The 17,050-nt window shown below is 46.5% G+C and overlaps 1 protein-coding gene across 1 annotated transcript in view; it reads right to left on the bottom strand.

Annotated features, from left to right (window-relative positions):
* disp1 (dispatched homolog 1) overlaps positions 1 to 15,373 on the bottom strand; it is a 24,518-nt gene extending 9,145 nt beyond the window's left edge. Inside the window, exons 1-2 of the mRNA XM_080854260.1 lie at positions 15,271 to 15,373; positions 10,966 to 11,635 (exon numbers count right to left, since the gene is read on the bottom strand). Of these exons, the coding sequence (XP_080710386.1) occupies positions 10,966 to 11,594 (629 nt within the window). The 5' untranslated portion in view covers positions 11,595 to 11,635; positions 15,271 to 15,373. The remainder of the gene's footprint in view (positions 1 to 10,965; positions 11,636 to 15,270) is intronic.
* Between the last annotated feature and the right edge of the window lie 1,677 nt (positions 15,374 to 17,050).

Below are 17,050 nucleotides of genomic sequence, written 5' to 3'. Positions count from 1 at the left end.
AACAGGAAGTAAGCCACAAGGATTCCTGGAGGGAGCCAATCAAATGAAGGCTACAATGTCACAAATGGATAGCAATATGCCTATAGGGCCAAAAGGTGGCTGCAGTTCCCGTCCTTCCCATCTTTAAAGAGCATCCACGGAATGCTATAATTAGTGGTTGCCATAGCACCGCACAGCACAGATGAACAAAAGCTATTGGCAGGAATTTTTCACCACAGGGTAACTTCTGGGGAGGCAATAAATCCCTTTTAAAATTCGCTAGACATGTTAATACACCGACCAGATGTTGTGACTGCAAGGTCTTTGAAGAATCTGCATATTCTCTCTCTACAAGGTGAGTCCCATTAAGTCTTGCTAATAAGAGGCAAAGAACGCCCTCTCTTTTTCGTGCAATCAGGAGAAAAGTACACACAGCCAGAGACTGACCTTTTTAAGAGCAATCTCGTGGCGAGATAGGAACCACTGACAGCTAATGAAGACCACATTTTCCTCCCTCGAAGCTAAAGCCGGCGCGGCTCGCCAAAAGTAAAATCGGTCAGTTAATTTATAACCGTTTCGCCGTTGTCAGTTGCTTTTCCATGTATGGGTCGTGAGCAGTGGCATCTGAGGCCATGACAGCGGGTGATGGTCCAAACCCAGAAAGGAGTTAATGGAAAAATAGTTGGACCAAAAATCTCGCAAATAAAACACATCTTCACTCCAAGAACCATCAAAGGGAGCCTCGGAGACTGAGTCGGAGACTAACTGCATCCTTCAGAGGTCTGCTTTGCATTTGGTTGCCTTCTCTTCGATGACAACGTGTTCTGTTTGAGCACATCAGGATTTATGACACATTTTAAACAGGCACACAACGATGGCAATTCACACACTGGTACTTGATTTCCTGTGATAATAAATGGTAATATGTTTTTTTGTTTGTTTGTTTGTCTTGCAAGCTAAGGGATGCAAGGGTTCAACTGAACACCAATACAAAAAAACAAAAACGTCAAGATGGCAAACTCATTTTTACTCTGCTCTAACACAACATGTGGGGAACGGGACCTGCAATGCGAGGAGACAGAGTTATGTCCCTGAAATCCCTGAGAAAGGTTGAAAAGTGTGTGTTGGAAGGAGGTGGGGGTGAGGAAAGTAGTTCAGTTCGTTTTTTCAGTAAGGATGGTCTCTGGTGAATGAATGATCACACGGCCTCTAAATCCGTCGTGACACTGCACACCACTGTCATATCCCTCCACCACCGCCACCTCCCCCCTCCTTGATCCGCCTTCGGAAGCTGGTTTTCCAGTTATTCCGACTTGGAGGGAAACTTTTTTCCCCCCTTTTCCTCAAATCCCTCTGTTGCCGTTTTGTGTCAAATAGTGAAAGAAAATGTTATTCTACGTTCTGTTTGTGGATCAGTGGGGTTAATTAATAGAGCAAATACGAAGCTGGCAGGTCAGGCGTGTGGGTGACGATGGGCGTTGAAACACTCGGAGAGAAGCTCAGGTCAAAGGTCAAAACTGGGCCACAAGGGAGACGGAGGAGGGGAGGGCGAGTGCTAACAGACGCACAGATATTTTTTGTGGGCCGGGGGGGAGGGGCGGCGTTCAAGTTGGGACAAGACCAATTACTGTCAACTGTGTCAATTATTTTGCCTGCCTGATCAAAACACGTCAGGGCCAACTACTTACAATTACCGATGTTTTGAGGCAATTACAGAGCCAATGGAGGGCGAGGATGACAGAAACGGAAAAGTAAATTGTGGACAGGAAAACTCTCAGAGAGGTCCAAAAATAGTAACCCTAACTGGTTCTTTTCGAACACCATGAAAATATGCAAGGCAGTTTAAAAGAAAAGAAAAGAAAAGAACATTTCAACACTTTCTAAATACATTTCCTAAGCTCTTGCAAAATAAGGTCACTTCAATTTCCACATGTGGTCTGGCACAGGAAAGCAATTAAGAGTCCAGCTTGTTTGGGATGCTTTTGTTCCTGCTGAAATGGAAACAGAAGAGCTGTTTTGCAGGCGTGTGGTGGATACACAGCATATGAGGCCATTGGACAGGTGAACCTATGGGAACCTACAGGAGCAACTGATAAGACTTAAGCCTCTTACACACATGCACCCTCTGAATGGCATATGCAACATGCAGGCATGGCTGCTTACTGTGGCCAACACAAGCAGGCCCTTCACGTAGATAGTACCTGTGAATAACCATCTCACTCACACTCAGACACACACACACACACACACACACACACACACACACACACACACACACACACACACTCTGTATGTTTTGCTGAGATCTTCACAGCATAGTGTCTGCACAGCGTAGCATAGAGAAAGTAGCTCAATGCCAAAAAACCTATTGTGCACTAACTCATTCGAGCTCAAAAGATGTATATCTTGTCATGACCTTAACATTATTATAAAGAATATGTGTGTATGACTGAGTAATAAATACAACATATACAACACCATCTTAATGCTCTTGAAAGCATTTATGGACATTGAGTGAGCTACAGGGGAGGCCGACTTGATGAAAATGAAGGATTCAGATGACATTAAAGCTAAGGGATACCATTTTAAAATACTTCAGAAAGATTATGATAACTATAATCAAAGCAACATTCGACTGCACACAACTGTCAAAATAACAGTTAATAGAAAAGTGTCTATGGAACTCTCCTGGGTTCCGTTTCCTCGCTGTATTAGCCAATCAGGAAGCCTCTGGGAAACCCCCAGGTCAGCCTTTTACTTTGCCTTATCACTGCACAGTCACTTTTTTTTCTCATTCAGAAATGTGAGTTAAAAAGTGATTTAGCGATTCTTTTTAACGGAGTTTGAGAGGACTGTTTCCCGTTGTTCCTCACCCTTTCTCCCCATTTGAAGGGTTACGAAAATGAACCCTTTCCCTGCCATGGCATGACCCTCATTGTTTCATTGGCGTCGCAGTCCTTGCAAGGGGAATAACGCCTCTCCTACTTTCCATTGTTTTCTTTTTTTGTATGTTATATATAACATACACTAGTACTACACATATTATTTGCGGTTTAAAAAAAATCCTATTATGCTAGCTGTTTATGTGCTGATGCATATGCCATGCTTGTGTGAATGTGTGTGTGTGTGAGAGAGAGAGAGAGAGAGAGGGAGAGAGAGAGAAACAGATAGAGAGAGAGAGAGAGAATCAGATAGAGAGAGAGAGAGAGAAACAGATAGAGAGAGAGGGACACACAGAGGGCAACGTCCATCAGGGTTCGGGGTCTGGAGGCCACACCTGCCATCTCCACATTCCTGCGCTTGAAATATGGGTGTGTGCGGATTCCAGGCATACAGGCAGGATTTCAACACTGTAGCCAATAGTTACAAGCTGTCCATGAGATGTCTTCATTACACCCCTGCCTCCTGCCTCCTGCTCAGGCCCAGCCGAAGGTCCCCCTCAACCTTACAACTGCTCCTCTCCCTGCTCCTCTCTCTGCTCCTCTCCCTGCTCCTCTCCCTGCCTCCTGCCTCCTGCTCAGACCCAGCAGAAGGTCCCCCTCAACCTTACAACTGGGCCGGGGGTTAAAGAAATGACAAAGTTGCATAATTCACCGCATGAGGAAATGAGCCCTAGTAACTAGTGACACACACACACTCTGAATTGTATCTCTTCATTTTACCCATCCAGGGTAGTGATACACACAGTGAAGCACACTAACCCGGAGCAGTATGCTGCTTTTGAGCGCCCGGGGAGCAGTGATTAGGGTTAAAGAAATGACAAAGTTGCATAATTCACTGCATGCCACAGACTGTCTGTTTGCAGGAAGTGAACGAGTGAGTTTTTATTATTACTTTTTTTTTTTTTAAGTCAGCAGTGTCCTTCACTTAAGTATCCTTAAATAACTTCTGGGGAACTACAACTTTACAGGGCGTGGTAAGAATCTGCTTGGAAGCAAAGACATAAATTAAATAAATGAACTGGCCTAATAAACTCAGATTTAAAGTCTACTGACAACTATCCACGCTCAGAGCCGGATACATGGTTTGGCACATGTGTGCAGAAGTCTCTGTCGCCTATGAAAGGCAACAACACTCCAGAGACAAGGCTTTCTGTGCCATTGGAACCCCGGTGGGTAGACCTGGTTGCCAAGCAGTGTGACACCATGGAAACTGGAAACAATCCATCATGGAGAGGACTGATGCAAGGCAGGCACACGACCTTCAGAGTCCCCGGCGCCAAACGCCACGGCTGTACCGGTGCGCCATGAGACAGTCGTGAGCCAAAACAGGGCAGAGAGATGTGCTCCGTGCAGGCACCCGTTTCTGCTACATACAGACAGCAAAAACACACACACACACACACACACACACACACACCTGCTCAGCCAATCAGCTGCATTTGCACAGACTGACAACTAAAAGACCCCGCATTAACTAACCCCATGACAGAGCTTGCGATTGTCGCTAAATGTCACAGAAATGTGCTATTTCAAATTCAATATTTCCAACCCTAAATCTCGATCTGGTCCACGACTAGGTGTCATCCCTGCCTGGGAAACCAGCCCAGAATATTGCAGAGGTAAGTTACACTTGGGAAATGTATGCATCCGGAGTGAGAACGTTAGATTAGCATGCGGTGCCTAAAAAAAAGGCGTTTACGACAAGAACACATCCCAGAAGATGGAGGTGAACTCGCCGTCCACTTGAGACACGCTGATCAGGTGCATGTCTAGACAGACAGCAGAGTCCGTTAATAAGCCTGTCCAGGCAGGGGCAGCTTGCTTTGTTTACACACAATATCCAGTTGCAGTTCCTTCTGGCAATCTTGGAGGTGCAAAGGGCTTATTTGGGCTGGATCGTTTTTTTTTCCAGCTCTGGCGTAGATGTTAAAACTCACCAGTGTCCCTAGTGAAGTAGGATTTTAATGTGAAGACTGCAGAAAGTCTTGCGTTTGTTTGTTTGTGTGTGTGTGTGTGTGTGTGTGTGTGTGTGTGTGTGTGTGTGTGTGTGTGTGTGTGATGTTAGGTTAATTGTACCAGTAAGTTTGTGTCTCGAGGCGATGAGAGCATAACCTGGCAGCATTGTGACATCATCTTGGACGGATTTAATGCCCCCTGGTCTTCGTCATACTATTGGTTTCTATTTTGCCCACAGACAAGAGAGGAGGTGTTCTATTTATTCTGGAAGGCAACCGCTGAACAAATGAACAGATTTCCACTGAAGTCGAGAGGTCCGAAGAGGAGAAACAGGGCAAGTTTGTGAGTGTGTGTGTGTGTGTGTGTGTGTGTGTGTGTGTGTGTGTGTGTGAGTGAGGAGACAGAGAGGTGGGAGAGAGAGAGCGAGAGAGAGCGATAGGGAGAGAGAGAGAGAGAGTGTGAGAGTAAGTTAGTGAGTGGAACATTTCTACCTGAAGTTCATGAAATAAAAGAGGAAAAATATAAAAAAATAACAATTACCTCAAACTTGTCTGACTGGGATTTATCAAGTGAAACCTACAAATTACGAAGAACACATGAAAAGTAACAGACACCTACAGTCTGGTCTCTTTCAGTGATCCGTTGCTAAGCTACTCTACGCTCCACACCACACTACACTACACATAAAGCTCCAGCTTCTATCAAAACCTGCGTTCTTAATCGTCCCGTAGGGGTGAAATGACCATATTTTTCCCTAAGCAAAACTTTTTGTCTGCGAGTGCTGTGCTTCAGCTCCCTCTAAGAGATGAATGCACACACACACACACACACACACACAGAGAGAGAAGAGATGAATGCTCCTCCTGAGGGGATGGGGTCTCCCCCAGAGTCTACAGGTCACTCCACTCCTCTGCGTGACAGCCGTATGGGGGGGGAAGGTGGGGGGAGGCGGGGAGACGAAAACACAAAACAGAGACTCCCCTAACTCACACTGAAGCCTTACTAAAGCATGCACAAGTAGAGAGCAACTGAGAGTGAGAGAGAAAAGGGATGACAGAGAGAGAGAGCGAGAGAGAGAGAATGAGAGAGCGAGAGAGCGAGAGAGAGAGAGAGAATGAGAGAATGAGAGAGCGAGAGAGAGAGAGAGAGAGAGAAGGGATGACAGAGAGAGAGATCGATTGAGTTGTGATTGTGGGAGTGAGTAAGAGAGAAAGAAAGTGAGCAAGACAAGAGTGAGCAAGCGAGAGAACTCAAATCGGACAAAAAAAAAAAAAAAAAAAAAAAACCTCAAAGCTAATTTGAGAGTTATGACAGTATCTCGGGCAGACGGACGCTTTGATCCCGGTTTACGGGGAATCGCGTCGGCTTTGATCTCCAGTGGGCACCTTTATGGGCTTTAGCGTCTGCTCGGGGGCCGCACTGTACAGGAGCAGGGAGCTGCGCTGCCGGGGCCCGGGCCCTGTGATTACCCCTGCCAGGGCAGCACGCCCTGGGCATCCCCCTGGCCCCATGCAAAGATCAACCCACTGCACCGTGTGTGTAAGGAACGTTACACACACACACACACACACACACATGTTGGTCTTCACTAACCTTGATCTTATGGTTGCAACAAGACAGGAAACCAGGAGGAGTTTGGAACTGTGTGGATGCGGACAGGGGGGGATGATGCTGGCCTACCAGAGAGCTCATCATGAGGGACGTGGGGTGGAAAGCTGCGGTATAATCGCGGCTCCCACTTTGTAGTGGCGCACAGTGGCATGAGTAGTGGCCTCATCGGTACTGCTCCATAGTTGAAATAATTGATTGAGTCCTTACCTTAATTTCCTTACACTGACAATATTTTTTTTTAAGAAAATCGCCCTCAACCTCCGAGAAAAGTGAATATGACCTTCAGCGTACAGTGGCATGTTTCTGTGCGTGGCCCTTACAGACAACTTTCAGAGATGACAAGTTGTGGTGCCCTTGGACGCAGGTCACACACACACACACACACACACACACACACACACACACACACACACACACACACACACACACACACTTGAGTCCCTGTAGCTGCAGTGATTTATTAGTTGGGTCATGCTGTGCCACTGCGTTTCTGATGTATGTGCTTAAAAGGGCCTACAAATCATTACACAGGACATTCGACAGCAGGTTCAACTCTACATGTCACAGCAGACACAGACAACCAGTTGTTATTGGAGATAATGCGCAAAGCCTTCTCAAACTGACACCCTGAAATCGATATCGTCTAGATCATTTTCAGACAGCGTGGCTGGTTGGGGCATGCAGCTGTCAAAACACTCAGTACTTTTATTTTTGTTTCATATTTGCAAAGAAGGCTTCCGCGGTGAAGCGATGAAGGCGGTGCTTTTACAAAAAAAAAAAAATGAATTTGCTAGCTAGCTATTCTCATTAGAGAGACTATTCGATGTCCATGAGCTCCGCTGATCAAATGTACAAGTCCTCGACAAAGCTCAGGTCTAACGCTCACGGAGAGAGAGAGGGTCTAACGCTCACGGAAAGAGAGAGGGTCCAAGGTGCTTGTCTCACCTGGCTCCATGGAAACAAGACGGTACTTGCGTTAGGATTCGGATGATTGCATTATGCAACAAATCAGAAACAGCAGCACTCTTCAACACTGGCTATTCTAGACACGGGACAACAATTCCCAACGTGTTAGTTCAGACCCAACTATAAGCTAGGCATATTTGTGTGTGCCTCTGTGTGTGTGTGTGTGTGTGTGTGTTTGTATGTGTGTGTGTGTCTGTGTGTGTGTGTGTGTGTGTGTGTGTGTGTGTGTGTCAGAGAGGAAAAAACAGGAATGTGGCATGAAGTAAAAAAGGAGACGGGTGAATGGAATGTGAGGACAGAGGTCAAGAACGCCTCATGACCTGAGCAGGCCTGAGATCAGCCCCCTCTGTCAGTACGGCTCAAACGTGGCCTTCCAGCAGCAGCAGCAAGCAGGTCTGAGATCAGCCCCCTCTGTCAGTACGGTTCAAACGTGGCCTTTCAGCAGCAGCAAGCAGGTCTGAGATCAGCCCCCTCTGTCAGTACGGCTCAAACGTGGCCTTTCAGCAGCAGCAAGCAGGTCTGAGATCAGCCCCCTCTGTCAGTACGGCTCAAACGTGGCCTTCCAGCAGCAGCAGCAAGCAGGTAGGCTGGAGGGAGCGGTGCAGATGGGATTTTTGAACTGGGGGGGGGGACGCTTACATTTTTTAAACGTTATTTACTGATGATTGTCGCCTTACGTAGGGTGAGTGGTGGGGACGGATCAGGGTCATTTTGAATCTGCGTCCCTGGCTGGAGGCCATGCAGCCGGGCATTAAAATGCCTCTGTGTGTCCGCTACAGCTCGTGTCAATGGAGAGAGAAGCTCTTCTCGACAAAGCACTTAAGGTGATGAATTTCCGGAACGAGAATCCGTGATTACGGTGATTAGACCTTGTCCGGGGCGGACTTGAGGTAGACGTTTGCTTCTAGAACATTCTTTGTGCAAGCAGGGTTCCGTTTCGTCAGCCGCAGTAGCTTGAAAAGCCATTTCAACCCCCCCCCCTGCCAAACAGCTGACTGCTCAAGGACACCGTCTCAAACCTCCGACTGTTCCTTCGCTCCAACTATTTATGCGTATACATATAAAAGAAACATAAAAATCACGATGATGGATAATCTTACCAGTCAGACACTGACTACTTCTAATGCATTTCCCAGGCCCAAAAGGAAAGTCCTTCAGCCTAAACTGTCAGACCATTTTGCTCTTCGGCTCATGCAAGGTCCACGGTCTATTCTTCATTTGAAGAAGTGAACACATATACCACAAATACAAAGTCTTCGTACTTGTCCTGATGGTCTCGAGGGTCTCGGTTGCAGGGAAACTCCACTGACAAGAGACACAGAACATCTCACTAAGTTTTCCATTACGCTTATGTTAACAATTATTTTCTTATTTTATTGTATTATTATATATTCGTTTCTAATATGTAGGCACTCTTGAGGTTCTTCTGAATGAAGAGTGCGTTCAAAAATAAAACGAATTATTATTATTATTATTTGTATTATCTCCAAGTTTGCTAAAAGCCTCGTATGAATGCACTCTATCGGAGTCACCTTTGGCCCTTCACAAGGGCAGCACAGTGCACACAGATGAGGCCCTCTGTGGTCTAAACTGCCTCTCCATCCCAGGGCAACACATAGTTAAGAAGTCTAGGGGCCTCCCGCCCCGGACATCAAAAAAAGGTGCACCCCCCCCCCGCCCCCCTCCCCTTATCTCTCCGGCTCCAGCCGCTGTGGCTTTCCTGCCACCTCAGGGGCCATGCTGCATGGCACCGATGCGCCGAGTCACTGAGAGTAACCGAAACGCGAGCGGTAATTCAAACCTGTCATCGCTGCACAAGAGCGAACCTGTTTGGTAAACAGAGACCGTTCAACACAGGAGGCACACAACGTAGGCCACATCTGTACTTCATTGCTGAGAAGAAGGGGGGGGGGGGGGGGTACCAAAAGTGGTGGAGATGGGGGGGGGTAGGGGGGAGCGAGACACGGATGGCAGCAAATGCACCCAAATGGTTGCAATGTTATCCTCATCACACATGACCACCCATTGGGAAAATGCAACTTGATGGAGTCCTTTGTACACACTCGATGCGGAGGCATAAATCTAATCTCCGTTAGCCACCCACAGAGATAGAGAACATCACTGTTATGGGGGGAAAGGGGGGAAAAGGGGGGGTGGTGGGGGCTTTAATTCGATTGGGGAGGAAAATTTCCATGCATTTGGCTGAGCTGAAATATAGTCTTACATGAGAATAAAACCTCTAAACTACTGGCTACCACAAACAGGCAACTGACCTAAGTAAATAATTACACCCTGGCCTCTTTTTCGTTGACAAATATAGAACTGCTCAACTAGAAGAAAAAAAAAGAAGAAGGTATTTAAGTTTCCCTGCCTTTTAAAACTGAATGAGGGGTTGAGAAAAATGGAGGAGGAGGGCTGCTGCTAAAATTGGCAACTGTTACTCCAGAAAAAGAAATCCAAAACTTGTTTGCTGACTAATGAGTTCAATACTCCTCTGGCACCACAGGCTGAGAGGCAGAAGACATGTGTGCCGCTGTCTGTGTACGCCAGATCAAGGCCAGATCAGTTCCAGTCACCCACTACTTGTGCCTCAACAACACAGCTGGGAGGACTGAAAAGAGATCTCACCCTGAACTATTCTAAAGCTTTGCAGCACGAGTTTTAAGGTTTTACGCAACAGGCCTTCAGGTGCATCTGCCTGCCTCACACATGGATCAGTGTGTGTGTGTGTGTGTGTGTGTGTGTGGTGTGTGTGTGTGTGTACACCTCACACATGGATCAGTACAACACCACGTGCTGAACAACAAACACTAACCACTAACAGAGAAAAGCTGAAAAGGAAAAAAACAAACAATATAACAAACAACAACACTCACTTTAAAGCGCTCCCTTCAATCTCAACCTGTATGTGGCTAACCAGCTTGATGTTTACACCTTCAGAGGTCACCTGGCTAGCGTGACCTCTGTGGTGGTACTGTGTGGCTACCTTCAGAGGTCACATGGCTAGCGTGGGGGTACTGTGTGGCTACAGGGCTAGTCTGGCAGCGGAGGAGTGACGACGGCAGCTGAGGAAGTCTAGAAGGGGGGAAAGGATGCCCGGCACAATACACCCTCACTGCACTCAACCGGGCCTGGTGGCCCTCGGATCTGCAGACTTGTGATCTTTCTGCTTGCCAGGTCATGGCTAACCGAGCATGTTACTCTCAGAGGTGTTGTGTCTTGGAAGGCATTACCTCATGGTGAGCAATATGCCCTTACAGAGGCATGTAAACAAGAAAATCTAATACAATAACAAAGTAGTGCACAAGAGAGGAAACCTTTTAAAAATGTGTTCCTCTAAGTAGAGAAACATAAAGAAGAACAAAGTCTCAATGACAGCCTTGCTTCGGTAGTCTGGACAACATAAAGGGTGTGTGTGTGTGTGTGTGTATATATGTGTGTGTGTGTGTGTGTGTGTGTGTGTGTGTGTGTGTGTGTGTGTGTGTGTGTGTGTGTGTGTGTGTGTGCCTACCTGAGGGCGGCCATGTTGGGCTGGTTCTGGTAGTGTTCCTGCCAGCGCTGCTGCATGCAGAATGCTGGTGATCCCTGGATACAGCAGGGACCCGCGTGGAGCCCCGCCGCCGCTGCCGCTGCCTGATGGTTCTGGAAGAGATGGCACTCCTGCTGGCTCCCATGGCAACAGAGCGCCGGTGGATGGAAGGGGCAGCGAAGGCAGCATGGAGGCGGCGGAGGAGGCGGGGACGTCAACGTCGGGGAGAGAAGCCTCTGCACGGGAGAGGAGGCCGCGGGAGAGGAGGAGGATGAGGTGGAGGACGAAGGGTGCCTCAGGTTGCCGTTGGGCTTGACGCTGCCGTTCTGGCTAACACTTGCTGGCTGCGGTGCATCTTTGGGCAGTGTGGGGCGCACTGGTGACGCAGGGAGGTCCCGCTCCACCTTAACGTCCGTCCCCAAGGCAGGGAGGATGGCATCAGGGCTGGCAGAGACTCCGTTGGAGGCTGGTCTGGTGGTGGAGGAGGAGGAGGAGGAGGAGGAGGAGGAGGAGGAGGAGGTGGTGGCTGCAGTGGTGGCGGTGGTGGTAGATGGGGGGCTGCTGCTGCTGCTGAGGGGCTGGAGGTCGCTGGTCCCTTCACTCAGGGCCATGGTCCCCTCCCCGAAGGCCTGCTGCTGGTCTCACCACTCTTCTGTGGGTCAGAGAGAGAGAGACAACAGGGGCTTAATCATCCATACAAGCATCGTCAACCTTCAAACCAGCGTCTGCTCTAGAGACTATACCGAAGGGGTAGAGTGGTCACCCCACCCGGCCTCGAACCGGGGACGATGGGGTAAGAAACTCAGGTCACAGAAACGGTCATGAATCGGTCCTGCCCAACAAAACAGTTAAGCATTTGGGAAGAACATCAAGAAACCCAGAATGGCCAAAGCAAGCGCTACAGCAAGTGCTAGTTATTTAAACACAGACAGTCTAAGCATAATCAAAATGTAACTTCATACCGAGCGTATGGCCAACTCAAACACACGACACAGTCACAGATAAAGGAAATATAGGCTCCATTGCAACATGTGCACACTCTCCGCATGCGGACAATAACCATACAGGCAGGTGAGTCAAGGGGGCCAAACATCACAGTGCTCCATCAGCACTCCCGAGAGCAGTGGGTCCTGTGGGTAAGGTGCGTAGGCGTAGGTGGCTTTCGCTATGAGCCAGGGCTGAGATTAAACAGAAGTCTATAGGTTAGTCGGAGCACCGAAGGGTTCAAGCCCTCAGCTGGATCGTATTTCAGGTGATGGATGGGGGCTGTGTCATATCAAATAGCACCCTCCAAGACAGAGGCTCCTCACAGGGTGACCGTGGTGCGACTCAGAAAAGCTCAGCGAATCCCAATTTACAGGTAAATGCATGGCTGTAATGTTTTTAGATTAGATAAGATTCAACTTTATTGTCATTGCACAGAGTACAAGTACTGAGACAACGAAATGCAGTTTAGCATCTAACCAGAAGTGCAAAATATCAATCAAAGTGCAGAGTATGTGCATATGTAAAGTGGAATAAATGAATAAATAAGATATATAGAGTAAGAGTTAAGCATAAAAAATGAACAGAATTGGGACTAATGTTGTCACAGCGCTAGACTGCAGGGCCATTATGTCAACAATCACACTAGGAGATAATGACCTTATTTGAGTTATACACTGAAGAGGACCTTTTACATAGACATGGTGCATGCACAATGTTATAGGCTACTTATATCATCATATTTATGCTACTTCATATCATCATATTTATGCAAGCCAAAATCTTCCATGAGTGGCAATAAACCTAAATATATTTACGGGGTGCTTCTCAGGGAAATCTTGACAGGGCTGTCTGTGTACACTCTCTCAAGCTGTATTTAAACCACTTGAAAAAGCCAAGGACCATCTTATACACAACTTGCTTGTTGCTGGCAAGTTACTGTCCCAAATAAGCAACAGGTTTGTGAAAGAGACAAGTGTTTCTTTTGGGGGCAAACCTTGCAAACAGCTTTCCACACAGGGCCACCTCTAAGGTGTGAGCGCGGGCGCGCAATACGCTAAATACTCCGAAATACCTCACACACACACACACACACACACACACACACACACACACACACACACTCGTACCAACAGAACTGGTGGTGTTCACGTTCTACCAGCATCCACAAAAAAAAAAAAAGTATCAAATAGAAAGCCCCCTTCTGCATGGGCAAGGAGGGAAAATTACAAGGGCGCCGCTGCCGTGAATGTGACCAATGTGCTCAGTGATGCCTCTGTCTTTACACGCAGGGGAAGGGGGAAACCTGAGAATGACAGCCGTTAAAGCCCCTGGTTGGAGGAGAGGACAGAGAAGACACAGGAGACAGAAAGAGAGCGAGAGTGAAGGAGAGGGAGAGAGAGAGAGAGAGAGCAAGAGAGAGAGAGAGAGAGAAGATGAAGATGTCTTACTTGGCAGGGGTCAGGTCTGACAGCAGGGTGTTTGAAAATAGGCAGATGGTTTTCAACACACTAAAAAAAAAAAAAAAATCCCAGACCAGGTTTACCAGAGGAACTCGACAGAGGACTGAATAACTTGGCTGACACTCATTCAAAATGTCATTTCCAGTGATCCATGATAACCCTAATATATGTGTTAGGAGCTTTGGGACATATAAAGCATATGCTTTTCAATCTTCCTCAGCTCAGTGTGTTTGTTGGTCATGAATATAAAATAGGACATTTCCGCAGTAAAAAAAACATCTCTTGTTTGTGAGTTTTCCTTAAGTCTTTGACAGTCCCTCACCCGACAGTCAGACAACCTCCTCGCAACCAACATATCTGTTTTAATGCTTAGACAACAACATAAGCAACAACATTTCAAATGGGAGACCTCGACTGTATTTGACCAAATCATGTTGCTCAAACTGGAAACATCTGCCAGAAAACCCCACAAACACACACACACACACACACACACACACCACCCTGCTGCCGGAGGAATTCAGCAGGAGCCTGAGTGTCCCTGTGCAATACGTTGACAAGCAGGTGAGACATCCACAGCAGTCTGCACTAACAACACAGAAGGGTCTGTACGGTCTAGGCAGGGAATGGCAAGAGACGATCAGGCCGGGATATGGGGAACAGCTGGATACTGAGGAGTGGTTTGGAAAAAGCTCTCGCTCCTTTCAGCAAAGTTTTCTCCATTCGAGATTGGAAGTATTCGGCAACTACCATATACTGCTGCACGCTGAAAGAGATACAGTTTCAGCTGCACAGCCCTTTAATTAGGTCTAGTAGATGGCAATTACAAAAAGAAAGTCAGAATACTAACTGCTTTTCAGGGGACTGAAAAACGAAGAGATATTTCAGTAAACATGAGGCGGGTGTTGACATTTTTCAGACACACCTCAATAGATGTTTCCCCAGGGCAGACCTCGCTTAAGCCATTTGAGGTTAATTTCTTCTCCTGAGGCTAAAGAAGAGCATCAAAGTAGTTATGGCATTGTCTCTAAGCCCTCAACTTGCACCTATCTCTCAACTAAAACTCATGTCATAATATCCAGAAGAACACCAGCGGCAGAAACAAGAAATGTTGAGGTTAAGTCAGGAGAACGTACCTCCAAGCTATCTTGTTTAGAACGCCAAAAGTATGCCAATTTGACAGGAAATTAGATTTATTGTTCCGTTTGAAAGTCATTTTAAATAACTATGTTGAGAGAGGATTCGAAGCGTATGCTACTGTGTGACACGTTTGATTTATTTTTCCATTGACGTGATGTTGAGTTGTTTAGTCGTTTTGGTTCAAATTGGTGAGGGGCCATTCCTTTAGGGAGTCCAGGATACCACTGCATACACACAATACAATGCAGACATGCTGCTCAATGTTCGCAAATATCAGCTTTGACAGATACAAAACGGACGCGAATTTGATTTGTTTGTGAGGTGCACTATCCATCATAGTCAGGACAAGGATCGACACACTTAAGAGTTTAGAGAATTTCCCTTTTTTTAAATTAATGTCAATGCTAAAAACCAGTAGTCTAGCCAATGCAACCGCCTAATTATACTCAGCGATTCCAAGATCACTTTTCTGAGTGGGGTGACATCTTTAATAGCACACATTCCAATACATCAACAACCCATGAACACAAATGTGTTACGTGAAAACCTTTTCGCTATTCGAGTTCTAGCCTACAAGGCTAACTCTTTATTATACATTCGCATCTGCAAAATATCCCCATTTCGAGAGACGGTGACAGAGCCTACGTTGCTAATGTTACATTTCCCGAAAAAAACATACAAAGGTTTGTCAACTCGCTACCTTGTGTATTGCGTCTTCCACGTCCAAGCCTACGGTAGTTTCAATTATCGTCCTGCGGCTTCTTTCAGCTGTTTTTCTTGGATAAATCCGTTGATGGGGAATCAAATCCGAAACGAAGCAACAAGTCGCAGCGAGACGGCATCTGTCTGATATATGGAAGCGTAGCCTACAGCCAGAGGGACAAACACATGCAATCGGCTTGGGAAAGACTAGGCAGTGGGCTGGAGCTCCGCTCAAGCGCTCTGATAGGGTGCTCAAGATCACTCGGGGCATTAACCCGCTCACCGTAGCACAAAAGCACACGGAGTGACAGGAATCCCCAATGCAGGGCGCTACACCAAAGCAGGGTGATTATAAAAACTGTAAGTGACCTCATCCCATGAACATTACAGGAGTGTTGTGGACTTTTGGGGTAGGATACTGATTACAAATACCCTACAAAGGTTTTTCATTAAATGCACGAATATGAGCACGTCATGTCTACAAACCATTTTATTTAACGTTAAATTTCAGTCAAAACAAACACCTTCCATATCGATCTTAAACAACAAACCATCTATTTCTGTCATTTTGCCTAGTCATAACGTGGTCCAGAGTAAGGTTACTGAAACGTGCCAGTGCCAAAGTAGCACAGCCTACTAATTAATAGGCTAGAGCCTACGTCTTTGGTCTGAACTTGAGTTAGACTTTCGCGAGCAGTCTATGTTTTCCTGTAGGTCTATTTTGTCAGGCCAACACTGACAACGATGCCTTAAATAACTTTAAAACTAAATATGGTTTTACTGCTAAATATGTTTGGGCCCACTGATTTTCATTTTGAAGCACCCAAAAAACGAAACATCTTTTCCAGATTGTGAATTTGAATTGGAAAACAAGCCCTTCCGGCCACATCCTTGAGAAACTCTCCGGACGAATTCTCCACAGCGCATTCCGCTCAGCGGGAGCGGGCCGGGTCGCACAGCATCATGGAAAGGCAGAGGGAGAGGCTGTACCTGGCTTTCATTTCGCCTGTCTGTTATCGTCAGCGCACAGTTCATATAGCAGGGCCATAATGCGCAATAAGGCTTTTCAGCCCCGGGGGACAAGCCCAGCCGCATTCTCTGATGATTGTACTCAGAAAAGCACGCAATTGGCTCCACCGGGCTAGTGGGCCTCTCTACTATGTTAGAACGCAATGGGACGGTGATGCATCACGTTATGGGCCAGATAACATGTGCAAAGTGTTTTGAAAACTTCTAAAAGGTATACAAGATGTGCAATGTGTAAAAACTACCAATACTAACGTCTACAAAAAAGCTATCTCTGTAAACGACTGATATGAAGACTAGATGGTATGCAAACCATAAACAGACAACACAATAAATATACAATTGCAGAAGATAAAGGCATAATTTCAGACTGAAACATTATTATTATGATTTTTAAACCAGGGGGGTGTTCAAAGTACTTTATTTAGTGACAAACCTGGGTAAGTTCACTCAGAGTACATGGTAAACTTCTATTAGGAGGCCAACCACTCACTTCAAGGTAACTTATCCCAGGTTTGTCACTTAACCACGCAACCCCCCACCCCACCCTCATTAGATGAACTTTCCATGTTCTACGAAAGTAAACCCTATAGACTTTAACCCCCCCAAAAAGTAAATCAATCACCTGATTGTAATAACAGGCCATTACAGTTAATGAGCAGAGTTGTGATGAGAGATAAAGACAGTATGCAGTCATGCCAATAAAGCCTTTGAATTGAATTTAAAAAGACAAGAGATCCACTATATGATTA

The sequence above is a fragment of the Sprattus sprattus genome (assembly GCF_963457725.1).
Source record: "Sprattus sprattus genome assembly, chromosome: 16".
Lineage (NCBI taxonomy): Eukaryota > Metazoa > Chordata > Actinopteri > Clupeiformes > Clupeidae > Sprattus > Sprattus sprattus.
The sequence above is the reverse complement of the archived record's forward strand: the minus strand, read 5'-3'. Positions and strand labels throughout refer to the sequence as shown.